General features: G+C 45.3%; 1 protein-coding gene and 1 long non-coding RNA gene across 4 annotated transcripts in view; one reads left to right on the forward strand and one right to left on the reverse strand.

Annotated features, from left to right (window-relative positions):
• Window positions 1–25,906, forward strand: part of SLC44A2 (solute carrier family 44 member 2 (CTL2 blood group)) — a 58,626-nt gene that overhangs the window by 5,130 nt on the left and 27,590 nt on the right. For 2 of the 3 annotated variants that reach the window (XM_080988131.1, XM_080988133.1), the window contains exons 2-5: window positions 18,250–18,298; window positions 22,477–22,550; window positions 23,701–23,785; window positions 25,469–25,553. In XM_080988131.1, the coding sequence (XP_080844257.1) occupies window positions 18,250–18,298; window positions 22,477–22,550; window positions 23,701–23,785; window positions 25,469–25,553 (293 nt within the window). Of the gene's footprint in view, window positions 1–11,730; window positions 11,875–18,249; window positions 18,299–22,476; window positions 22,551–23,700; window positions 23,786–25,468; window positions 25,554–25,906 lie in introns of those variants that run through there. The other variant, XM_080988132.1, reaches the window with a different exon arrangement.
• On the reverse strand, window positions 1,573–11,615 carry LOC308467017. The gene is made up of 3 exons (XR_013981085.1): window positions 11,321–11,615; window positions 9,314–9,359; window positions 1,573–2,861 (listed from the first exon to the last, which is right to left on the reverse strand). It is a non-coding gene; the product is annotated as an uncharacterized lncRNA (long non-coding RNA).

Consider the following 25,906-nt stretch of genomic DNA (forward strand, 5'->3'; position numbering starts at 1 on the left):
CACCTGTCCCCCAGTGGCCTCTTGACCTCAAGCAAACAAAGAAACAAGACTGAGACATCCAGAAACTCTTGTCTTGTGCTGTCTCTTCTGAGACTGGGTTGGCAGGCTCCATAGAAGACCCTAAACTGGGCCTTTATTCATGATCTCAAAACAGGGTGGATTTGATTTAAATCAAATCGATTTAAATCACGATTCAAAACACTAGTCAGTAAGACTTGATTTAGTTTTTACAGTTATATCAAAAATTATTGATTTGGTTATACTATTAGAAATACATAAGACAGATAATTATGAAATTATTGTGAGGTTTAATAAGTTAACTGTTTATATTTGGACAACTTTTCTGCTGTATTTCATTGGAAGGAAAAATAATCATTAGTAACAATTTAAACAATTTATTTAACTAAAACAATAACATTATAGTACATGTTCAGGGAAGCTTTTAATCTGTGATATTTTACTGTATTTTTTGTTTCTATGGAAGCCGCCCAGAGTGGCTGGGGAAACCCAGCCAGATGGGCGGGGTACAAATAATAAATTACTATTATTATTATTATTATTATTATTATTATTATTATCCATGTTTGTTAACTGATGTGGTTCAACGGGTTTTTTGTTTTTGTTTTTTAAAAACACTTTTTGTTTTTGTTTTTTAAAAACACTTAAGACTGAGTTTTAGCACACATAGAAAACTTAAAACAAATCCTTATTTCCTGATGAATAGCCTTTGGACTATAGCAACAGCAACAAGATAGATAGATAAAAACTTTATTCGTATTAGCCAATAGCCATAGCAACAATAAAACATTACAGTATATGCAGAAAGGGGAATTTGATATAAGAGCACAATTTAAAGTCCTGAATCAGCAGTCAATTAGTGGCTCTCATTCTGATTGCCCCTGCTATGAACCTAGCAACCTTTGCTGTTATCTGCTCATTTTGATCTGATAGAAGAAAGAACATTGTGGCAGTGACTGAGCGCCCTGGGATGGTTAGTACAAGTGGGGTGATGCTCTCGTTCCTCAGGTCTTTGTAGAGAGTGCAAGACAGGAAGACGTGTGCCACTGTTTTGGTGCTACCGTCTCCACAGGGGCAAAGACGTTTCTCAGGCGGGGTCTTTTGGAATCAGCCCTCAAGTATTGCAGATGGCAAAACATCCAGTCTTGCAAGTGTAAAAGCACGTCTGTATTTTGGGATAATAAGTTTGTGTAGATAAGGGGCCAGAGAATCAAAACGGAAAGGTGGAAAATGAACATACCAAGGGCAGAATTTCCTTATAGTGGCCAGGTCGTTCTGATGCTCGATATCTTTTAGACGTTGACCAATTAGACTGTTTGCTTTAGTAGGGCCCATAGCAAGTAGGTGTTGTGGGGATAGCGCCTTTGGACTATAATGTAACTTAAATAGAAAACTATCTTTAGAAAGATTTTTCCTCCAAAAGCATTTTATTTTAAAAATCCGATTTAAATAAAGAAAATCCGTTTTTTAATTATTATTTTATTAAAAAATCATTGATTTTTATCCACCCTGTCTCAAAATGAGAATTTCAGCAGCTGTTGCTTCTTAACATCATCGGTAATCTGGTGGAACAATGCTTCCTGAACCACCCTGAATTTATATAGGGTGGTATATAAATTCAGTAAATAATAATAATAACAACAAAAACAGGGCTTGATGTGACAGCGGGATCCATCGCTGGAATCCTTTTCAAATACAGTGGTGCCCCGCAAGACAAATGCCTCGCAAGACGAAAAACCCGCTAGACGAAAGGGTTTTCCATTTTTCGATGCGCTTCGCAAGACGAATTTCCCTATGGGCTTGCTTCGCTAGACGAAAAAGTCTTGCGAGTCTTGCAATTTTTTTCGCTTTCCCCCCCTTTTTCTAAGCCGCTAAGCCGCTAATAGCCTTTTAGCCGCTAAGCCTCTAAGCCTTTAATAGCCGCTAAACCGCTAAACCGCTAATAGCACTAATCCGCTAATAGGGTTGCTTCGCAAGACGAAAAAACCGCTAGACGAAGAGACTCGCGGAACGGATTATTTTCGTCTTGCGAGGCACCACTGTATTAAAGCAGCAAATGGAATAGTGATAGCAGAGATGCATTTTAGCTCCTCCCCTTGCTGTTTTCCCAATCAAAACCATCCCCCCAGAGTTATCTCTCAAGATAAACTAACAGCAAGTTCTGAGTGGTTAGGAGGGAGGATTTTGATGAGGGAAATGGGTCCAATTTAGTCTGCTCCCCGCTCTGCACCCCATTGATTGCTTTTCAACTTTGAAAAAAGAATCTAGGTGGTCTAGTTGCAGGTCTCTGATATACAGCTGCAAGAATTGCACCCTCTGCTTCTCTTTCCTTACACCTTCAGTGAGACTACAGAGCTTTCTCCCTGTGATTTGGCACAAGGAGTGTGCCAAGAAGACCTGGAGTAGTTGTTAGAACCAGCAAAGGCCTCCATCAAGCAATTGGTGGGTCTTTTGATCCTGGCTGAGCAGCCGATAAAAGCCTTAAAAGCTGTCTAGAAGCACATTTGCTCCTTTTAATTAGCTAAGCCATTTTCCATTTAGTTCCTCATCTGTTTTGTCAGCCTCATGACAAGTGTGTGGGACGGCTCTTCTCCTGCCCTCCCAGGAGGAGGAAGCTGCCGCCTCCAGATGGGTTGGAGAGTTTGGGAATGTTGAAAGCAGCTGAAACTTCGACATTTGCACATGTGAAATTTGCATTCTGTTTGCAAGCAGCAAAATAGAAATTTGCAGTGTGTTCGTCTGATACCTACCGGGTTTTCCTGAAAGTGTTTGATTTTACACTTGTATCATTTGTGACTGGTTGAAGTTGCTCTCGTGGTGCATGTTTCTCCTAAGTACAAGGACTTAAAAAGAGAGAGAGAGCTTTCATGTCACAGAGCTTGTGCCATATAGACAACAAGCTGCATTGTCTGTAGCCACAGAATCTTCATGCAGTTTGGGGCCAAAAAGGCACCCTGTGTGTCAGTGTTGGGCTGCTGCTGATTCCCAACAAAGCAGGGCTGGAAAAGTGGGTAGAGCTTTGAGGCAGAGCATTGGCAAGCAAGAATGGAGGAGCTCAATATTTCCCCTGACTCATACTTTCCCCATGGAAACTGATACTCGCCCCCAAGCTGTGTTTCTTTGGTGAGACACCATTCCTGGATGTATCCCCTGCTAGGCTTAAAAGCATTTGTGGAGTGGAGGAGGGACATGGCTTCCCCCGCCATGGGCCTTCTTGTTTGTCCCTCTCTGCTTTGTAGGGATGCACCCTGGGTTCTGGGTTCTACCATCACATTTAGCTTGCCCCTCCATCCTTCCTTGCCTCCAGCTACCATGGCTGCTAATGCCTCTTGAAGTGGTCCTTGACTTTCTCTTCTACTCACCTGTTGCCTTCGCTATCCCTTTGTTGGGCGACTTGACCCACATGGTGAGAACATGCAGTGCCAAGGGGGTGGCAAGGCAGGATTCTGGGCCGAGTGTGGATGCCCATTTTGTGGATTTCCAGAAGGATTGTAACTCAGACAGATAAAATAATCTTGGCATACAAGACCCTAGAGTCAAACACTGGATTCTCTAGCCTTGTTGAAGTTCCCATTGGAGCAGGGTAGAGAGGACCAAGGGAGACGGAACTATCCAAGTGGACTCCGGTGGAAGGGCCTAAGCCAGGCTTCCTCAACCTTGGCCCTCCAGATGTTTTGAGACTACAATTCCCATCATCCCTGACCACTGGTCCTGCTAGCTAGGGATCATGGGAGTTGTAGGCCAAAAACATCTGGAGGGCCAAGGTTGAGGAAGCCTGGCTTAAGCAGAGATTTTGGGGAGCAGAGGCAGATTTAGGCGAGCGCAGCTGGTTCGCCCAGACTGGGCGCAAAGCCAAGAGGGTGCTGCAGGGGGCGCCGCAACAATGATGTAGAACAGAAGCTGAAAGGCAGGGTGTGCGTGTTGAATTTTGGTGAAGGACAGCTAGGGCTAACCTGGTGCAGCTGGTTTAAAAGGAGTTACCATGCAGCAGCAACAGGATGTCCAAACCCAGAGAGGCAGATGTGGCCCATCAGATATCCTGGCTCAGGGCAATGAGGAAGGAAGTAGCGCCTAGTCTTCCATGGTACCAACCTTTGGTTTCCTCAGATGCTCTCTTCATAGGTTCCTCCCTTGAGTTTGCTAATTCCTGGCATTGTTGCTTCACTTCCGGTATTTTTTTCTTACTAGTGGACGCCAGTGGTGTGTGTGAGTCATGGGCTGGCTCACAGCTGCATGGTCAGATGCAGGGGGTTCTTCTGCGGCAGCTGTCTTTCCTCACACTATTCTACCATTGATGGCTGTGGACACACTTGGTTTCCAAGAGCCACTGGCCATTCTCTGGGTTTGATGGGAGTTGGAGTCCAGTGACTTATGGAGGGCCACATCTGTGCCCTATCCGCTTTCTGGCTTTGCTTATCCTATCTGCTGCCCAGTCCTGCAAATCGTGCCTTAAAACAAGAACATGATATGTCTCTGACAGTTTAAGACAGGGATTCCCAACCTTCTTTAAAAAAAAAAAAAATAAATCTGGTGCTGCATGTAGAACTCTAATAAACTTGTGGGCATCAGAAATACCTATGTTGCAGAAGAAAAGTGGGTGATGCTCAGACAAAACAAATAAACACAGACTGAAAGAAGACTCCAACAGTCCCCCCCCCCAACTGAACAACAGGTAAAAAGGTAAAGGACCCCTGGATGGTTAAGTCCAGTCAAAGGTGACTAGGGGGTTGTGGAGCTCATCTCGCTTTCAGGCTGAGGGAGCCGGCGTTTGTCCACAGACAGCTTTCCGGGTCATGTGGCCAGCATGACTAAACCACTTCTGGTGCGGTGGGACACCGTGACAAGTGCCAGAGCACACAGAAGCAGTGTTTACCTTCCTGCCGCAACGGTACCTATTTATCTACTTGCACTGGTGTGCTTTTGAACTGCTAGGCTGGCAGGAGTTGGGACAGAGCAATGGGAGCTCACTCTGTTGCACGGATTTGAACCAGCAACCTTCCGCTTAGCAAGCCCAAGAGGCTCAGTGGTTCAGACCACAGTGCCACCCACTCCCCCACAACAACAACCCCCACAAGTTCCAAAACCTCATTTTTAAAAAAATAACAACATTGGGATGAGAGTGGATTATTGGGGGTTTCAGCGAGGTGTTTGAATTTCCCATGGTATCCATCGCTGTCTCAATGGGGACTCTTGGTTTAAGAACTTCTTGTGCCAATATCTCAGAATGGCTTGATAAGGGTTTGTATCTTAAGTGTGTAAAGCCAGCAAGGAACAGTGGTTCTAAAAACAAATTATGCCCTGTAGGTAATTAAGTCAGGCCTCATCTAAGCACATAAAAAGATCCCTGCTATATCAGGTCAAAGGCCTAAGACAAGTGGTGCAGCATCCTGCTCTTACAGAAATGCGAGCAGGACCTGAGCACACCCTCCTCATTTCTAGAAACTGCTATTTAGGGATACACTGCCACCTTCTGCATGAGCATAGTTAACAGCAAATGATTGTGCTTGTTTGATGCTGTGCATGGGACTAAGCAAAAGAGTTGGCCAAGAAGGAGAGCCACTAGGAGTCAGTTTAGTCCTGCAGCTAGATCAGTTACAGAAATGGCTTAACTGTAGGTGAGTGTCCCTGGGTAATCCACTGCCTCTTGGCCAAATTATCCAATTTGTACAGTAGGACTGATAGGTAAAGGTAAAATTATTACATGTTCTGCATTGTTGATGTCCGAGCAATCTACACAAATGACACCTAACAAGTAGCGTTTTACAAACAATAAAAGATGCATGAATCTGTTTACTTCATGGGTGTTGCTATGAGCCCCAACACAAGTCAGTTGACTTCCTGGGTAGTCTAGGGTGGGGGAGATGGGCAACCAACTGTTCTTCCTAAAAATAGATAGTGGGGTTGGGACTCTTGTTGTTGTGGCTCTTTGAGGAAGTGCTTCTGCCACACCTGCTCCAGTAAAGGAGATGTCAGCAGGAGTGTAGAGACCCAAACATGTGTGTTCTCATTCCCAAAAGATAGGCATCAAACGATAGGCAGAGGATATCAACTAAAGCCCTGGCTTGCTCTTGGGCCTTTAACAGCAAAAATCAACAGAAGCAGCTATTCACAGCGTGAATATAAGCATTAGCAGGAGACAATGTCTGCAGTTCAAGCTGTTGTTAATACACATAGTTTGATATAAAGTAGGGCTGTTATTCCAGGTTTGGCTGAGTTCTATTGTTGTTTTATTTTTGTGCTGGTTTCACAGGGCTCATCCACACTTCTGTTTGGTCTGTGACTTCTTGTTCCATCACTTTCCCTGGGAAAACCCACTGCTGATTGCTGGAAATGTCAATTGGGTTTTCTGCAGATTGACGGTTGATGGGTCAAGACTGATGGGACAAGAGAAAACCCTCTTGGACCCATGACTAGAAAGCGCAGGGCAAACGGAAGTGCGGATGAACCCATAAGCTTGCAAAGTAGATAGCATGATATTTTATACTGGGAGATGGATATTGCAAATGGTTTTTATTTGTATCTTGATTTGTATTTTATACATGTCTTGAGTTGCTTTGTGGGGCCAAAAAGGCAGTTTTGAATCTGTAAATCCTTTAAAATATTCAGAAGATGTGAACTGTAGCCCACAAAATTCATATGGGGAAGCGTCATAGCTTAGCGCTTGGCCTGATGGCTCTCTGAGGGGAAAGGCTGTGGCTCAGTGGTAGAGCTTATTCTCTGCATGTCAGAGTTCAGTCCTTGGTGTCTTGGGTTGGGACACAAAAATTTTTTGCCTGAAACCCTGGAGAGCCTCTGTCAGTCTGTATTGATAATAAGGAGCAATCTAGTGCCCTCCAGATGTTTTGGGCTACAGTTCCTATTGGCTTGCAGCCAGTAGGACCAAATGTCAGGGATAGGTAAAGGTAAAGGGACCCCTGACCATTAGGTCCAGTTGTGACCGACTCTGGGGTTGCGGCGCTCATCTCGCTTTATTGGCTGAGGGAGCCAGTGTACAGCTTCCAGGTCATTTGGCCAGCATGACTAAGCCGCTTCTGGTGAACCAGAGCAGCGCACGGAAACGCCGTTTACCTTCCCCCCAGAGCGGTACCTATTTATCTACTTGCACTTTGATGTGCTTTCGAATTGCTAGGTTGGCAGGAGCAGGGACCGAGCAGCGGAAGCTCACCCCATCGCGGGGATTCGAACCGCCGACCTTCTGATTGGCAAGTCCTAGGCTCTGTGGTTTAACCCACAGCGCCACCAGATTAAGAACGGTCAGAAAAAGACTGGGAAAATGTATCCAAAGGCTCATCTGTAAGTGGCTATGAAACAAGATGAATGGAAACTGGGAGCTGTTCCCAGCAATGTTTACCTTGGGCTGATGGGTGCTTCCTATGAAGCTGAGCCCTCTGGGTCCTCTGACAATAGAACTTTTTCATAGCAGAATAACTTCCTTTTTCAGTGGCTGAAAATTGTGCTGCAGATTGACCTGTCCTGACTCTTCTTTCCTGCACTTGCTATTTGCATTAAGAAGAAGGAGGCACATTGCAGCTGCAGTTGGTTGTTCAAACTAAATGGAGAAACCCTTCTTTTTAAGGACTGGGTGAAGTTGCCTAGTTTTGGTGGGTACCACAAGGTTCACCTGGCTGTCCTCTCTTAAGATTCCTCCCTGCCCCCTTTGGTTAGAGAGCAGGGCTTTACTCATGTTCTGGACACAAAGTAGAAGCTCTTTCTGCAGTGAAAGACTTCTGTGCCTTAGAATCCTCTCCCCCAAGTGGATCTGCAAAGTCACTTCCTTGCTTGTGTTTAATGTCATGGGAAAGTCTTTGGTTTACTGTAGCTTTTCCTTTTTATTGGAAACTCAGAATCTAAGAAGTTCCTGCTGCTGTTTTGTATTAATAGAATCCTTCAACATTGGTAGTTTTAGCTGTTTTAATGGTGTTACTGTTTATGTTAGTCTCTTTCTGTGCTTCATTTTACATAAAAGTGACTTTTATTTATTTGTTTACTTACGTACTTGCAGCATTTATACCCTGCCCTTTAGCCAGAAAGGTGTGGATTAGGGGGGAAAGCAGTCAAATAAGACAATCCCTGCCCTCAGGCTCGCAATCCAGAAAGACATGACAGGTGAGGAGAAAGGAATAGGAGGGAGGAAGCAAGCCCAAGCGACAGTTCTTAAAGTTACAGACAAGGTTCAGGTTGCCTAGCCCTTGATCAAGAGCAGCCCCTCCTCAAAGCACTCCCCCAGCCCCAAAATCAGGAATCAGAAGCAGAGCTGTTGACAGAATTTGGGCCAGGAGGGCTGGGCATTTCCTGCCATACAGTTCTACCCCCAGAGAGATACATATGTTTCATAAATAAATGATCAGCTAACACATTCCCAGCATGGTAGCATATGCCATCCCATCATTGCAGCCGACTGTGGGCTGCTTTGATTGCTGCCCCAGGCATCAAGGCCTCCTAAGATGGATGTTTCCTTTCTGTTTTCATACCTGAGACACAGGTTATCTAAAATTAGATAACACGCTTCACCCTCGCCTTCAGAAGTATGCAGATATACTTTCTCAGTCTGTTTCTAGAATAATGGGCTGGCAGTCCCCTTGCAACTGTGAGACAGCCCAGGGCTGACATCCCACCTCCCCTTTGCCCAGCCAAACAGGTTTCAGATATAAGATTGTGCTTTCTAAGCAGTGGAGATGCAAACTGTGATAAGTACTGTGGGAGGCAGTGGAAGACAGGAGTGCCTGGCATGCTCTGGTCCATGGGGTCGTGTAAAGTCAGACACTACTAAACAACAACAACAAAATGTAGAGAGGAAGAGGATTCAGATTCCCTTCCTCCACTAGAGGAGAAACTTCTAGCCCACACCCCGTGTGCTTGTTAGCTGCAGTGTAGGTTGCATCAGGAACTTCCAAGGCATTCTTAACACCCCCACCACCCCGCTGCTGCCATTGTCCATGCAATAAGAGAGAGGGGTGGGCTCAAACTATCCCAAGAGGCATGGGATGGGTGGCCACTTCATTTTTATCCCCAAAGCTCACATCAACCCCTCGTGTAGTGCATGGCTGTTGCCTTTACATACAGTTTGAGGATAACACCTATTAACGGTGGTGTGGAGACCTGGAGACCTTCTGGGACGTGGGTGGTGCTGTGGTCTAAACCACCGAGCCTCTTGGGCTTGCCAATGATTGGCGGTTTGCTCTGTCCCAGCTCCTGCCAACAAACACCGGCTCCCTCGGCCTGAAAGAGAGATGAGCACTGCACCCCACAGTCACTTTTGACTGAACTTAACCATCCAGGGGTCCTTTACCTTTACCTTTTTTTAGAGACCTTGAGTGTAACTGATCTGTAGAACATGCAACCTGAAGAAAGAGACAATGATGTGCTTTAGTTAACGAGGAACACACACACACACACACACACACACACACACACACACACACGGCTACAGTTCTGGAAGTGCCTGGGGCAACTTTCACTTCTACCAGAAACTCAGTGGATGGCTTGAAGCAAGCTGTTATCTCCCAGCTGCCAGTCCCCACTATCTGCAAAACAAGGATAGCAATGCTGGCCTTTACACACAGTGTGGTTGTAAGGGTTACACAAAACATGTGAGAAGCGTTTACCAGGCTCAGAAGTTGCATACATAACAAATGTGGAAGAGTATTATTAGGTGCAGGGCTGGAATGTGTTTCAGATTCCTGGGTGATGTTCTTAGGTGTCAGTGCAAATTTCTAAGTGTCTCAGCATGCTGAGTCCATGGGATTTTCCCAGTCCTAATTGTTGGTTTGGGTTAATTTCATGAAAAGGCATCCTAGCACTGTTCATCTGGTATGTTTATGGTAGTTTTACAACTTAAGCCAATGACATCTCCAACTCCAGTAAGGTAAAGGTATAGGGACCCCTGACCATTAGGTCCAGTCATGACTGACTCTGGGGTTGCGGCGCTCATCTCGCTTTATTGGCCAAGGGAGCCAGTGTACAGCTTCCGGGTCATGTGGCCAGCATGACTAAGCCACTTCTGGCAAACCAGAGCAGCACATGGAAATGTCGTTTACCTTCCCGCCGGAGCGGTACCTATTTATCTACTTGCACTTTGATGTGCTTTCGAACTGCTAGGTTGGCAGGAGCAGGGACCGAGCAATGGGAGCTCACCCCGTAGTGCTTGACAATTTAAGGAGCAGCAAATCCTGGAAACTGCCCTAAGAACATAAGAAGAGCTTTGCTGGATCAAGCCAGCGGCCCATCTCCTCTAGCAATCACAGTGGCCATTCCAGGAGAAGCCCACAAGTGGGATCCAAGCACTACAGTGGTTTCTAGCAAGTGGTATACACAGTGTGGATGAAAAAGAGAGTGGCTGGAAACACAGACCTGCCCATTGCTGGCAGCCCATGTTGGGCTTGTTCCTTCATCTTGCTGCATGTCTCCAACCCATGGGATGCAGCCCACACATAAATGTACAGCAGCGTTTCTCAAACTTGGCCCTCCAGCTGTTGTCAGACTACAACTCCCATCATCCCTACTGGTCCTGCTAGCTAGGGATGATGAGAGTTGTAGTCCAGCAACAGCTGGAGGCACAAGTTTGAGAAATAATACACTGATGTATACACACCCTTAGGGGACGCGGGGGACGCTGTGGTCTAAACCACTGAGCCTCTTGGGCTTGTGGATCAGAAGGTTGGCAGTTCGAATCTCTGCGACAGGGTGAGCGCCCGTTGCTCAGTGCCAGCTCCTGCCAACCTAGAAGTTCGAAAGCACGCCAAACAGTGCAAGTAGATAAATAGGTACCTCTCCGGCAGGAAGGTAAACGGCATTTCCGTGCGCTGCTCTGGTTTCCAGAAGCGGCTTAGTCATGCTGGCCACATGACCCAGAAAAACGCCGCTCCCTCGGCCTGTAAAACGAGATGAGCGACTCGACTTAACTGTCAGGGGTCCTTTACCTTTTTACACAAACCCTTACACACATTGCAACTGTGATGAACTCAAGACGCTTGCTTAGTGCCATACTAGTGCATCCTGGCCCCCTGGTTAGGTAGAAGCTGTAGGTGTGTGAGTGGTGGCTGTGGGAACCAGGCCTGGGGCAAAGTATGTGAGTGAGTGAGTGAGTGTAGCTTGGAAGTGGAAAGAGAGAGGCAGAAGGGAAGATCAGGTGCCCAACAGAGGGAGCCTTGCATTCTTTAGACTGCTAGCCTGACATAATTATTTGTTCCAGATTGCTCAAGGCAATTACTTGGTTGAGAAAGTTTACCTACTGGAAGGTCACACAGTGAGCTTGGTTGCTGGAAAAATATTTAAGCCCAGTGCCGCCGCCCCCACAACCCACCTTGTCGGGATTGGCTTTCTTTTTCTTGTCTTGAACGTAAGGCGTTCTTTCTGAGCAGCTCAGTGAACAGGGAGCAACCCTGTTGGTTATGGAGAAGCGAGTCGCACGTGCAACGCCTCCCTTGTGCAAAAAGGCTTGGGGCGGGGCGTCTTTGATCCGGAGAGGGTCTCCCGGAGGCAGCTTCCCTCCGGTCCGCTGCTTCTGCTGCTTTTTTGTAACAGTTCCTGGATTGGGGTGGGTGGAAAGGCGCCTCCGAATACTTTATTTGCAAATAAAGAAGCCTCGGCCGAGCCGGCTCTTTGCAAGGCAAGGGCGTGCCTCCTCTTTTTTTTCTTTTTTGCTTTCCTCCAAATGTATTTTACAGGTTTGGCCAGTTCGGCCCCCGAGGCGCCTCATTGGGCGGTTGATCAGCAGCTGACTGGGGAAGGAGGGAGGAGAGAGAAAGAGAGAGAGAGAGAGAGTGAGAAGGAGAGAAAGAAGGAAAGCAAGCCAGCGAGCAGGAGGGAACTCGGCTGGGATGGCGAGGGAAGAGGAGAGTTACTATGGCAAGCATGGTAAGGCCGCCGAGCTGCCACCCCTGAGCCCTGCGAGGAGGAAGGGAGTGCGGGCAGCAGGTGGCCACGCGCAGCCCCGCTAAGGGGGCTTCGGCGTCCACCATCGGGAAGCTGCAAACCCTCGAGGCGGGGCTGGGCCTTGGGGCGCAAGGCAGCTCGGCCTTGGCGGCGTCTCCCCGAGGTGCCCCAAAGCGCGAGCTGCGCCAGATGCTGTTTGTGCAACCCGGGTTGGAGCGCGCACCGCCGTCCCTCCCGTCTAAGACCGGCCACCCAGCAAGTCCAAATTTTGGGCAGAAAGAGGCAGCTGGCGCCAAACGCGTCGGTTCAATCAATGGGGCAGGGGGAGGGGGAACTAGTTCAGCTACCGAATAAATAATAATAATTCCAGTGGGTGTGGGGAGGGCGCGAAGAAGGGAAGAGCCCCTTCCTCTCCTCCCGGGCTAGGGACGCCCCCAATGCGCCTCCGGGCAATTTTAAGTCCTTGCTGGTGCAGTTTCTTTCTGCGCCTCTGGAGTGGAGGTTAGGAAACGGGCTTACTAAAAATACTACTCCCGCTGATCCACGCGTCCTCCCGGCCGTGGGTGCGCGCCTCTTACGGCGGGGCGCACCACCGGGCGCTCAGTTCCGCGTAACCTTAAACCGGATTGCTATCCCCAGCGGGGCTGCGAAGCTGCTCTGGAACGCAGGCGCCTTCTGGGAGTCCGGGGGGAGCGCAGTAGCCGGGGAGGAATGTCGGCGAGCCGCCGCCTCCCCTGCCGAAAACGCGCGCCCGGTCTAAGCAGAGAAACTTGCGAGTTCCGGAAAGAATGCTTCCAAAACTACGCGCCGCTGTTCTCTCTCTTTGCGCACTCCCAGCAGAAGGGATGTGTAGGGGGCAGCCAGGGGTTAGCTATGGGGAAGGGAACCAGGATGTCCCTGCAAGGCTAAAGAACTACAAACTGTTGGCCGTGTACTGTATGTATACATATGTATATGTGTGTGTGTGTGTGTGTGTGTGTGTGTGTATATATATATATGTATATGTATATATATATAATATTTTATATATATATATATATATACACACACACACACACAGTTAGGTAGCCGTGTTGGTCTGCCTTAGTCGAAACAAAATAAAAAAAATTCCTTCCAGTAGCACCTTAGAGACCAACTAAATTTGTTACTGGTATGAGCTTTCGTATCTTAATAAGTGTGCATGCACACAAAAGCTCATACCAATAACAAACTTAGTTGGTCTCTAAGGTACTACTGGAAGGATTTTTTTTATTTTATATAATAATAAAATAATAATAATAATAATAATAATAATAATTAATAATAATTTATTATTTATACCCCGCCCATTTGGCTGAGTTTCCCCAGCCACTCTGGGCGGCTTCCAATCAAGTGTTAAAAACAATACAACATTAAATATTAAAAACTTCCCTAAACAGGGCTGCCTTCAGATGTCTTTTAAAGAGAAGATAGCTGCTTATTTCCTTCATATCTGAAGGGAGGGGGTTCCACAGGGCAGGCGCCACTACTGAGAAGGCCCTCTGTCTGGTTCCCTGTAACCTCACTTCTCGCAATGAGGGAACTGCCAGAAGGCCCTCGGCGCTGGATCTCAATGTCTGGGCTGAACAATGGGGGTGGAGATGCTCCTTCAGGTATACAGGACTGAGGCCATTTAGGGCTTTAAAGGTCAGCACCAACACTTTGAATTGTCCTCGGAAACGTACTGGGAGCCAATGCAGATCTCTCAGAACCGGTGTTACATGGTCCCGGCGGCCACTCCCAGTCACCAGTCTAGCTGCCGCATTCTGGATTAATTGCAGTTTCCGGGTCACCTTCAAAGGTAGCCCCACGTAGAGCGCGTTGCAGTAGTCCAAGCGGAAGATAACTAGAGCATGCACCACTCTGGCGAGACACAATATGTATATATACACAAACCCACACAGTCACCAGCCCCTTTGCTTATCCCAACTCCCTCCTCTGGCTGATGTACTCCTGGCTAATAATAATAATAATAATAATAATGTAATAATAATACTGGAGTGGGGAGGGAATTCAGCACTTAAACGGCAACCATTTTTCCATAGGTACCTGGAACAAAGTATCCTGATAGTAGCAATAAAGTCTCCCCCTTCACATGTTCTCTGGGAATTGTCCATGGAGAAACAGTGACAGTGTTGTTTGTTTGTTTGTTTGTTGTTTACTTTTATATATAACACCTTTTCTCCCAAGGAGGTAATTGGGACTGCAGCAATCAATTCATTGGCCGGATTAATTAATTGGAACATTTAAAACAACTTTAAAAAGTGCCCCAGATGAACTGAGCAGCAGGTTTAAATATATGTCCATGCTTATAAAATTGGCAGGTGACTTTTGTGTATCTTGAAAGAGGCAGATTCTGCCTTTTCTCACACACAGGAGAAATCTCTTTTCTGACACCTCTGTGGCAAATGCATGCCTCATCTGAAAACAAAGTGTTCTGCATCAGAAATATTGAAGGGCGTTTCCCCCAACACTGAACCATTTTCTTGAGCATTTGTCCCCCAAGATAAAGCACAGTCTTTAAGCCTGGCTGATGGTGTTAGATGTCCATCAGAATAATCTCCTGCCCACCCCAAATGTCTGATAGAATATTTTGTACTCTCTTCTCCACTACATAGCCGAGGACGTTGTGCTTTATCTTAGCCTTATCTTACCACCAAACCCTTAGTATAAAGTTATTTTCCATGGGATTACTTCCATACTAGCCCTTCTGCTGAATTCATTTCTTCATCCAGACTACATTGTTGCAAGTGAATTTAATTCATTTTAGCTGTTGGTTTTAATTATATTTTGATTTCTTAAAAAAACACACACCATTTTTAACTTTGCCTTAATTTTTGTCAACCGTTTTTCTGCTTGTGAGTAGGCGGAAAGTAATTTTGTTAAATAAATAAAATAATAAAATAAAATAAATATTGGCTACCTGGGGAGACTTCAAGTACCGACCGGTAAGTCTTCCAGGACTTCTTTTACCACATTATGGCTACTATGTGGGGGCAAAGATGCTGAAGTGGAAGCGACTTTTTCTTCTGGACATACTTCGGAACTCAAGTCTATTTGATTACCCTTGGCAATCATCCCACCAGAAGTTAAATGAGTAGATCACTCATCAGTCCCCAACCCGCCTTTCCTAACAGGGAAAATTTGATATCTTCCAGTCTTCCCTTCACTGGCTGAGAGTGGTGCCAGTCCATAATTCCTTTGTGGCTCATGCTAAGATCAGCCCCAGGCTAATTTTGTGCCACACTTGTATTCTGTATGAAACCTTGATTCGAGGTGGAAGGAATGACTAGTGGCTGTAGTTCTCAGGGATGTGCCCAACTTCCTTTCTGCAAAGTCCCAAAACTCCCCTGAAATAGAACGGCCGTTTTGAAATGCAAAGCTGAAGTGGAAAACTGTGTGTCCCTTTCTGCCTCTCCCTGAAACCTGTGTTTTCTTGGAGACCTGTGGAAATGGAGTTTTCCACCCAGGACAGGAGGAGGTGTATATGCAAAGCCACATATAATGGGAACCGAACCAAGAATTTCCTCCAGCATGGAGAGGATGCATTTGCTGGAACTGCATTGGCAGTGAATACTCTGGCAGAATGAAACAAGAGAGTTGTTGAAAGAAATCAATAGAACAGTTGAATATCTGACCTTACCTCTAGCCCTGGTGTCTCCAGTCATTTTCCTGGGGTGCTCGTATTGTATTTTGCCCAATATTACATATAAGGAAGCCATTCTAAGCAAAGGGCAGCGTTCACAGTTGCCCAGCTAAAGTGGTAAGTTAAGGCTGCTTCAGGAAATGATATCAGTTGTCCATAGGGGTTGCTTTTAATTGAAATTTGAGGAATATCCAAACCCAGTCCCCACTTGAAAAGAATCATAAGGATGTGTGTTGTGAAAAACCATACTGCATTTTATTTGCATTCTAAAGTAATACCTGATTTAAGAATCTTGAACAATGAACTTCAGCTTACTCAGAATTTCCCCCTTTTGAGTCAGGGTGGGTGGGGGACATGATGCCATTTTAGAGGGTGTAAAATTAGGCTGGCAAGACTCCCATCTCTATTTGCAGCAGGGCCTTTGCAAAGGGGAGGCAATAGTAGTGATGACAGAGGAGGCCTGTACCTACTGAAAGTGCAACTGGGAGGTGGGGCAAAGTAAAAAAAGATGTTGCCTTTACCAGCAGCCTGTCTGTTTCTCCTGGAACCTCAGGGCTGTCGTGCAGATGCACTTTATAGCAGAGAATAATATCTGAGGTTTTGCAATGATTCCAGGGCTTTTCGGCCGGGGAGTCTATGCTGGTATAGAGAAAAGTATTTTGCTTCATTGGCTGGTGTCTAACCAGAGAAATCTTATTTGGTGAATGGGAGGCATTGCAGCCTGTGGATGAAAGGAGTGACTGTTTGCTGGGCTGGGAAAGTTCAGTTGGGGTGAAGGAGGTGGGGATCACTCCAGTTTCTAAATTGAGGGTTGCTCCAGTCTGCACCAGAAGGCATACCTAGAAGATGAGCTTGCCATTAACCCATGATGTGTGAAGGCTTGTGGTTTTGGCTTTCCAGTGTGGAAGAGGAACTCTGCACATGAGGAGAGGCCTTCTCTTCCTTACCATTACTTCATTTATCACTTGCCCCCAAACCCATACGATAGGGTAGGTTATACATTTAAATAAATGAATAAAAATGTGTTCTGGAGGATAGCTATCAAAGACCATTTCCTGGCTAAACACAGATTAAGGTGTAGTTCTGATGAGAATCCCTCGTTGAGAGATATTTGTGTGTGTTTCTCTCTCTGAAAATTTCCAGTAACAGCCTGGAACCACCAGCAGAGAACCTGTTCTGCAGCTATTCCTGGGATTATTCACTTGCTTAGCTTTGAAACACAGACTCCCTGCTTCACCTACTCCTTTGTCTATCTGTGTAGGAGCGTATCCTAAGTGGCTTACTCCTCTCCAAATTTGCAAAGAATTTTGCTTCTTCTGTGTAGGAGGAGATTCCCCCATTTCCCTTCCTGCTTCTGGTGCGCAGTGACAGGGCATCCCCATAGCTATTGCTTTGCTTTTGGCTGGGATGATTCCTCTCCCTCTTTTTACCCTCCCTGTCGGTTAACCAAGAGGGAGGGAGAGGAGCTTATAGGGTGACTCAGTGCAATAGACTAGCTGGGCGCAGGGTGTATGCCTTAGACTTTCAGGCTGTTTGGGACTGGACTATAGCAACTGCTGAGGGTCCCGAGGCAACGGAGGGGAGAGAAATGAGAGAGCTCAGACCAGGGGTCAGCAAACTTTTTCAGTAGGGGGCCGGTCCACTCTCCCTCAGACCTTGTGGGGGGCCAGACTATATTGAGCGGGGGGAATGAACAAATTCCCATGCTCCACAAATAACCTAGAGATGCATATTAAATAAAAGGACACATTCTACTCACGTAAAAGCACACTGATTCCCAGACTGTCCACGGGCCGGATTTAGAAGGTGATTGGGCCGGATCCGGCCCCCGGGCCTTAGTTTGCCTAATTATGGCTTAGACTGACAAATCGAATTGCATGGACATGGGCTGGGGTTTGTATGGAAAGGCTCTTATTTATTATTGATTTATTTCATAAAATGCATTACGCCACCTGATTGTGAAAAACCTCAAAGCGGTTTACAAAAAGATAAAACAATGAAATCAAGGGGAGAAATATACAACGGTGTTTTTGGACAAAGTGTGAGCTCTGAAGGTGGTGGATGAGCAAACTTCACAGATGAGAGACTGGGGCTAAGTTGTTCCTGGAGGCAAGGGACAGCAGATGGAAGAAGTTTAGCCCATCAGTGAGTCTGTGGAAATTTGTGGTTGGTGGACTGTGTACAAATTTTTATTCTACAGAAGGAGTAATGTTGGCAGCAGCTTTTTTCACCTCTGATGTACTAAGGTACTATGATCTCCACCTGCCACAATTTCCATTACAGAAATATTCCAGGTTCAGAAGCCCTGCCTTCCTTACTGTCTGGTATCTGTCCTAGAATAATGCAGAAGACTTGACTTCTCTTATCCAGGTCTTTTGTTCCTTTAAAGTTGCACAGCTGTTAAAAGGTTGAGGTGCCAGGAGAGGAAGTGGTGGTCCAGCTCACTGAAAAGATGGTTATCACATTTGCAAAACCTCAGTGCTGTCCAGGTTCCTGAAATAATGATGTAATACCCCTCTTCCTCTCACACACTGCTTAGAAGGCAGGGTCCTCTTCATTTTAGTGGGGCTTCCACCTCAGAACATCCCAGAAGATGGATGTACTTAAAATAAATATATTTCACAATTATCCTGTTCCTGCTTTCTGTAATTGCTTAACTTAATACATATATTCTTTCTCTTTTTCCCCCCTAGGGACACCCCAAAAATATGACCCAACTTTCAAAGGCCCCATATATGACAGGTAAGAGCAACCTGTTGGTGAAGGTGTGTGATGGTGTTTTGCAAAGCGTGTGTGGAAGGGAACACTGCCAGGGGACACTGTCTCTTGTTCTGAATTGCCGTCACCCCCACCCGCATTTTGGAAAGTAAGAGCGGCATGCTGCTGTATATGCAATTCCTGCAACCCTAAGACTCAAAATACCAAAATGAAATGATTCTGTGCATAGCTGCTGCATGGGATCTGGCAAGCTTTTGTGTCTTGGTGTGTGGAGGTGGCAAAGGGAGGCCATTCTACCTGTGTACTTCATGGGAGTCAGGATGTTCATGGGAGTCAGGATGTTCGCAAAGAGACTGGGTTGTTTTCTTGCCTGGACCACTCAGCTTCCATGGAGTCTCTAAGCTGGGGCTCTTCTTCTCTACGCTCCTCTGCCTTCTGTCAAAGCTTATTTATTACCTCTTCATTGTTGCACAAATATATTTTATTTTCTTTTTTATTGCCTGATGTAGAATACAATATTTATAGCATATATAATTGCCGTGTTGACATAGGCTGCCACATGGCACACACTGTAAGAGATTCAAACATTTTGGGGTGGTATTGAACTAAGTTTTACTCATAGTAAACCCACTGAAATTAAGGAACGTGACTAAGTTAGGTCCATTAATTTCAATAGGTCTATCTTGAGTAAAACACCCGTCGAATTAATGTTTTGCCAAAATGTCAAATGGTGTTTATAAATTAATCAAATATTTACCTTTTAACTTTACTTTCATGGACCTACATGTGATACGCCACCTTAAGTTGCTCAGTTTATAATCATTATTCAGCTTTATTGCCTCATGTTGATGGATGTTGTTTTAAAAATGAGAGATTTCTGTTCTGCCTGGGAATATGATGGAGGAGCCTTTCATCAGTTATGGAATCGAAGTGCTAGAATGATCAAAGGTCAAGAGGCAGGACCATCTGCCCTCCGACCTCCTCCCTCAGATCAAGCCATACAAGCACAATCAAGGCCACAGCAGCCTTGTCAGGAGAGAGTCACAGGTGACTTGAGCAAAGGCTTCAAACACACGTTTTCATCCAGAGGCAAAGAAATGCCCGAGTGGTGGAACGGAAACACAGCTTTGTGTCATAATATACTAGCCCTTCTCTCTTGTGGCAGAACTGCCCTGATGGAAACTAAGGGATTGCAAGATATCCTTCAAAAATAGACTCTGACTTAAACCCAGTGAAGCTGTTTGTTCGCCTATCTAGATTTACTTTGTTTGCTTTTTCTGTGTTGGTTTCTTTTGACTTAAAGGACTAGGAGGACTGAGTTTTTACACACTCACACACACACCCTGCTTTAAGAACCCATAGCAGAAACTAGCAGCAAAAAGCGTATACAGATATCGCTAAAAACAGGAGCATGCACCTTTCTCTCCCCCACAAGGTGAGCTTCTCTTCCTGCCTTTGTACTGCAGTTGAAAGGCACTACTTGTTTCCACTTCAGATATGAAGTTACTTCATTTTGCCCCTCCCCCATGCTTCAGGTGTGCTTTCTAAAACTATTCAGATGCTGCTTGTGTCTTTTTACGATTTGAAAGTATATACCAGGGCTAGCGTTGAGGGTCAGTATCGCTGGGCACTTGCTCATGCCCCAAATCTTATAATAAATAAATACGTTTTTCACTTCCAGTCTCCAGACATGCAAAGAAGGACCAGAGTTGATGACAGGAAGCAGCCTCTTTTTATTGCCTTATGTTTTCCTTCTTGGTGGCTTGTTTGCATAGGTTGGGCCCAGAGGAAGAGGTCAAGTGAATGGGCAGCAGGGACAGGGGCAAGGAGAAGATGGGCCCCATTCACATAGGGAAGGGCCCATATTGTCTGAGAGGCCTCCAAAACCTGGAGCCAGTTCTGGTTTATACTGTGCTTTTGTTTGGTTCCATTCAGGCTTATAAAAATAGAAATAAAATACTGAAGCTGCAAATCTTCATAGCCAAGAATTATAGAATTGTAGAGCTGGAAGGGAACATGAGGCTCAACTAGTCCCAACCTCTGTTAACGCAGGAATATTTTGCCCATTGTGGGGCTTGAACCCATGTCCCTGACATTAAGAGTCTCGTGCTCTATCCTTTTATTAAATTTTATTGTTACCGTTCACATTAACACGCCATACAGAAAAAGAGAATAAATTTCCATCGCCACCAAAGAAAAAAAGAGAATTAGTACATCAACTAGTAACCTTCAAAATATAAAATAAAATCTTTTTCTACCTACCAGACTTCCCATCTATTCCTTATTACAGATTCTGTATTAATCGTTCACTGCCACTGCATAACGAGTTTTGTTCAATCTCAATATCCCTTGATCCATTCATTGGTTTTTCCACATTTTTAACACTGCTACTGAAATTATTTGAAAGCTGTGTATGACCTTAAACTACTACTATTATTTTTCAAATATATTTTAAAAACTTCCCATTTTGAGATACCGTATTTTTCGCTCTATAACACGCACCAGATCATAACACGCATGTAGTTTTTAGAGGAGGAAAACAAGAAAAAAAATATTCTAAACGAAACAGTGGATGTATGATTTTTGTGGTTCATGCTGTGGCCACAGACATGTGATCTGACAGTGAGTTTGGAGTAGCCCAATGCAATATCCTGAGGATCCATGTGGATCCATGCTTTGTAACCACGTTTTTGCACCACTGCGGCCCCAGGCAACAGTGGGTGCGTGATTTTTTTGGTGCAGGCTGTAGCCATGGACATGCTATGTGATCTGATGGTGAATTGGGGTGACCCAATGCAAAGATCCTGAGGATCCATGTGGATCCGTGCTTTGTAACCACGTTTTAAGTGGGGAGGGAAGGAAAAGCACTCAAGGGACAAGGAGCACGTGTGGGGTGGGTAGAGAAGGATGCTGCTAATAATGAAGAAGGGGGGTATAAGGGGAGAAGGCTCCTCTCCTCTCCCGCTTTGCTCCCTTAAAGCAAGCAGGCTCTCTGTCCCTCTCTCCTCCCCACTCAGTGGCTCTTCTCCCGCTTTGCTGTTTCAAAGCGAGCCACGGAGGAGGGAAGGAAGGGGAACCATGGATCCTCTGCTCACGACTGCAGCAGATCCCCCCCGCCACCCATAGGCATTCGCTCCATAACACGCACAGACATTTCCCCTTACTTTCTAGGAGGAAAAAAGTGAGTGTTAATGGTGCAAAAAATACGGTAAATAACTGTTTTGGTTTATTTTTTATCTTTTCTGACATGCTATCTAATTCCGCATATTCGGCCAATTTTTGAATCCATTCTAATCTTGACGGGACTTTATCGCTTTTCCAGTTTGCCGCAATGAGAACTCTTGCTGCGACCGTAGCATATAAGAAGATCTCTCTAGCCTTTTTAGGAATATCTGAGTCTGTGATTCCCAAAAGGAAAGCTTCCGGTTTCCTATTAAAATATATTTTTAACATTTTTTCCAATTCTATGTGGATATCCTCCCAAAACACCTTGATTTCTTTACACTGCCACCACATATGGAATAAAGTACTTGGCTTTTCTTTACATCTCCAGCAATTATTAGAGACATTTTTGAACATCTTGGACAATTTCCAGGGGGTTAAATACCAACAATGCTGCATTTTCAGAAAATTCTCTCTCAGAGAGTAACAGGCTGTAAAATTCCAATTTATTTTCCACAGGTTTTCCCACTGCTTCATTGTTATTGAGTACCCAAAATCTTGTGACCACTTAATCATAGCCGCTGTAACCTCCTCCTCCTTGACTTCCCAGTCAAGGAGGAGTCGGTATTCTTTAGAAAGTGTTTAAATTCTGGAATTCACCAAATCCGATTCAAATCTGGAAGTCTCAGTGGAATAACCAGTTTTGAATGTCTCAAATAATTCGTGATATGGAAACCAATCAACAATACACTCTCTTATTTCCCCAAAGCTTTTTAATTTCAATTGGTTATTATCCTCCTTTAGGAGTACTTTATACATTGGCCAGGGTCCCTGAGTATTTTTTCTCTTAACCACCTTCACCTCTATTGGCAAGATTGGTTCGATTCAGGGCTTATAAAAATAGAAATAAAATACTGAAGTTGCAAATGTGCTGTGGGGAGAGGGGATCAAGGCATCAAAGCCACCAGACTGTGGGGAACAGAACAGAAAGCAGAGCATGACGGTTGTATTACTCTCAATCCTTTTGCTTTCTCCTTCAGGGGTTGCACCGATATCATCTGCTGCATCTTGCTTCTGGTTGCCATTGTGGGCTACATCGCTGTGGGAGTCGTGGGTATGTGTTGTAGAACTCTCCATCTCCCTTTCTCTGGCTCTAGGCAACAGCTGAGTGTTGCTGGTGACTGGGCAAGTAGATGTAGGGTTGCCATATTTTGAAGAGCAAAAAAAGAGGACACATTTGCCAATTTCTTCATTTAACTACAGATTACTATGATGACTCTCATTTTACATACCCATGAAAAAGTAGAAGTGTCCTGGAAAAAGAGGACATATGGCAAGAAGGTGCACCATTATGAAAACAAGGGGTTTAAGCAAACTCTTTTTTAAGTCTGTGGAATGCACATCTTCATAGCCATGAATCATAGAATTGTAGAGCTGGAGGGAATATGAGGATCATCTAGTCCAGCGGTTCTCAACCTGTGGGTCCCCAGATGTTGTTGGACTACAACTACCATCATCCCTAGCTAGCAAGGCCAGAGCTCAGGGATGATGGGAGTTGTAGTCCAACAACATCTGGGGACCCACAAGTTGAGAACCGCTGATCTAGTCCAACCTCCTTTAATGCAAGAATATTTTGCCCAGTGTGGGGCTCAAACCCACATCCCTGAGATTAAGAGTCTTGTGCTCTATCAACTGAACTACCAGTGAAACATTCTCTTTTTTTAAACAAAGAAAATGACAACAGCAAACCATGGTTCTTAGGAATCCACATGAGCTGTGGGACTGAATGTGAAAGCATGGTAGGCCATGAAATTGCCCTGATAATATCTTATTGCCTCCTCCCTCTGTCTCTTTTTGGAAGGGTTGCTCATGTAGAATAATGTGGTGATGGTGCCTGTGCTGAGTGGTGTCTTAGTTGGCCATACGTTGCCATTTCTCACCCAGGGCAGAGTCACATGGGGTGATATGTGGAACCCCTTTAATATTGTGAGTGGCTGCATTCAGATTTGGGAGACTCTTGACAGAGAGGCAGTTTAACACAGTGGGTGGAGACTTGGACTTGGATTCAAATACCAAGTCACGGCACAGTCTTGAGCAAAATACCTTCTTTCGTAGGTTAACATAGCTCATAAGCTGAAGGATGAAATGTACATGTGAATAACAGAGATATAATCATAGTCCAAAACAGTTGCTGGGGAATCTGGGTGATGTTGTACAATGTGGAGGGGAGCACGTTGTCAAGCTCTGGATTTTTGTCTTTTCAGCATGGACACAAGGAGACCCCCGGAAGGTGATCTACCCCACAGATAGCCGTGGGCAGTTCTGTGGCCAGGCCGGAACCCCCAACGAGTAGGTGTCTTAGAAAAATCCTTTGTTAACTGCATGAGTATAGCCAATGAGGCACTTTGTATTAAGAGAGAATTTTGCACATGCACCTTCCCTTTCCGGATTGCCTTTCCATGTCATCCCTTCTGGGTAGAAAAGGGAAAGCTTCGTTTCTTGCAAGGCCTGTTTGTCTTATTCATGAGGCAACTCGTTTTCCCCCTTAATGTGGAATTCTGGAATTTTCTGAGGCATCTAAAGTCCCCCTTGGAATGTTCTCCTGAGTTGCCACAGTCAGCTGGGGCCAGTTGTGTCACATGCCAGATGAATGTCAGGAAACCCCAAATAGTGGTACAGTGGTACCTTGGGTTACATACGCTTCAGATTACAGACTCCGCTAACCCAGAAATAGTACCTCAGGTTAAGAACTTTGCTTCAGGATGAGAACAGAAATTGTGTGGCGGCGGCGCAGCAGCAGCAGGAGGCCCCATTAGCTAAAGTGGTGCTTCAAGTTAAGAACAGTTTCAGGTTAAGAACAAACCTCCAGAACGAATTAAGTACTTAACCCGAGGTACCACTGTATTCTAGGCCAAGTGAAACCAGGAATGAAAATCTATGCCTCTACAGCAGTGGTGGGATCATTCTGACCCACGGGCCTAATTAGGCCCAACCGTTCTCTTGCTTTGGGTCACAAGAGTGTTTTGGGTTAGCCACATCTGACATCAGATATGGGCCCTTTCAAGAGCAAGCTCCTGATTCTTCCTTTGCAGTCATGGCTTGAAACACCTGGTGTCATATAACACTCCTGAGGTGATTAGCAGGTGGGCAACCCCACTTGCCCATCAAAGTAACCCATGGAGGATCGGCCATGTTTGATTCCAGCCTTCTGGCCCAAAGGTGTTCCTCACCCCTACTGTACAGGAAATCTGGTGGGCCTTTCCTCTTACTCTCCTTGTCACCCTCTCCGATGAGGTGGCATTGAATTCAGTGAGGGAGAGGAAGCCAGAGCAGCGTGAGAGGATAGAATAAGGAGAAGTGGCTCCCCCCCGTTACATATGAAATTTCAGGGGCAATTACATAAGACAAGGGTGTATTTCAGCATTTGCAGACTGCATTCTCCTCCCGGTAGGCAACCACACTGAGTCTTCAGGCAGCATGGGTTAGGTGATGTCACTTCCAGATAGGCCTGAGCTGTGGCAACTTTCATTTTAAGAACTGGTGATGGCTAAGGCTGGTAACCCTTGGCACATCACTTTGTCTGTGATCCCCAAGCAGTGCTGGCTGGTCTGCGTAGAGAATTCTAACCTGTTCAGAAGTGGTTCAGGAGAGTCTGCTGGCACGAGTGATCTCCTTCATCTTCTAGATCTCCACAGTATGTCAGACTTGCTGAACTTTGGGTTAAATCCTTTTTATTAGTTTTTCAATAAAAAACATCCAATTAACATATCAAATCATAATCCAATTAAAATAAAAAACTAAAATAAAAAAGACCAAATTATCATCCAAATTATAATTATTAATTTTTCGGGGCTTCCCATAGTCTGGACCTTGAAGCATATCTCCAAATCTCAATCCTGCCTCTCCTCGTTGTTTCCATATTTTCCACATCTCAATTTTAACGCTTTAAGATTTGCTGAACTTTTGGGACCTATCTACTGATAGAAACATATGCTGGCTTGGATGTTCTTATGGTCCTTTCTCTGTTTCCAGGAATAAACCTTTCTTGTTCTACTTCAACATCGTGAAATGTGCCAGCCCTTTGGTGCTGTTGGAGTTTCAGTGTCCCACCACACAGGTAAAGTTTCTCTCCTTGTCAATACCTTTGTGCCAGAGAGGTCAGAATTGCAAGAGCTTTGCGCTCGTCTGCATAGGACAAAACTACTTCATGGACAACAAGGAAGGTGGATTGCTTTTGCTCAATGATATCTGGATATAGACACGCTGTTGTGTAATGGTAGCCAATAAAGTGCATGGGAAGAGAGTCAGAGCAAGGATGCCTTATATCCTCTTTTGGTCACATTGGGGAAATGGGAAGGGAGGGCAGGGACTTCAAAGAGCAGCTGCCCAGAGAAAGAAAGAAAGCAGTTTTGAACAATCTATCCTGGTTGAATGGGTGATGTTTGCCTTTTCTTTGAAGTCCCTGAAGCT

Source organism: Podarcis pityusensis (assembly GCF_964106645.2).
Source record: "Podarcis pityusensis genome assembly, chromosome: 17".
Lineage (NCBI taxonomy): Eukaryota > Metazoa > Chordata > Lepidosauria > Squamata > Lacertidae > Podarcis > Podarcis pityusensis.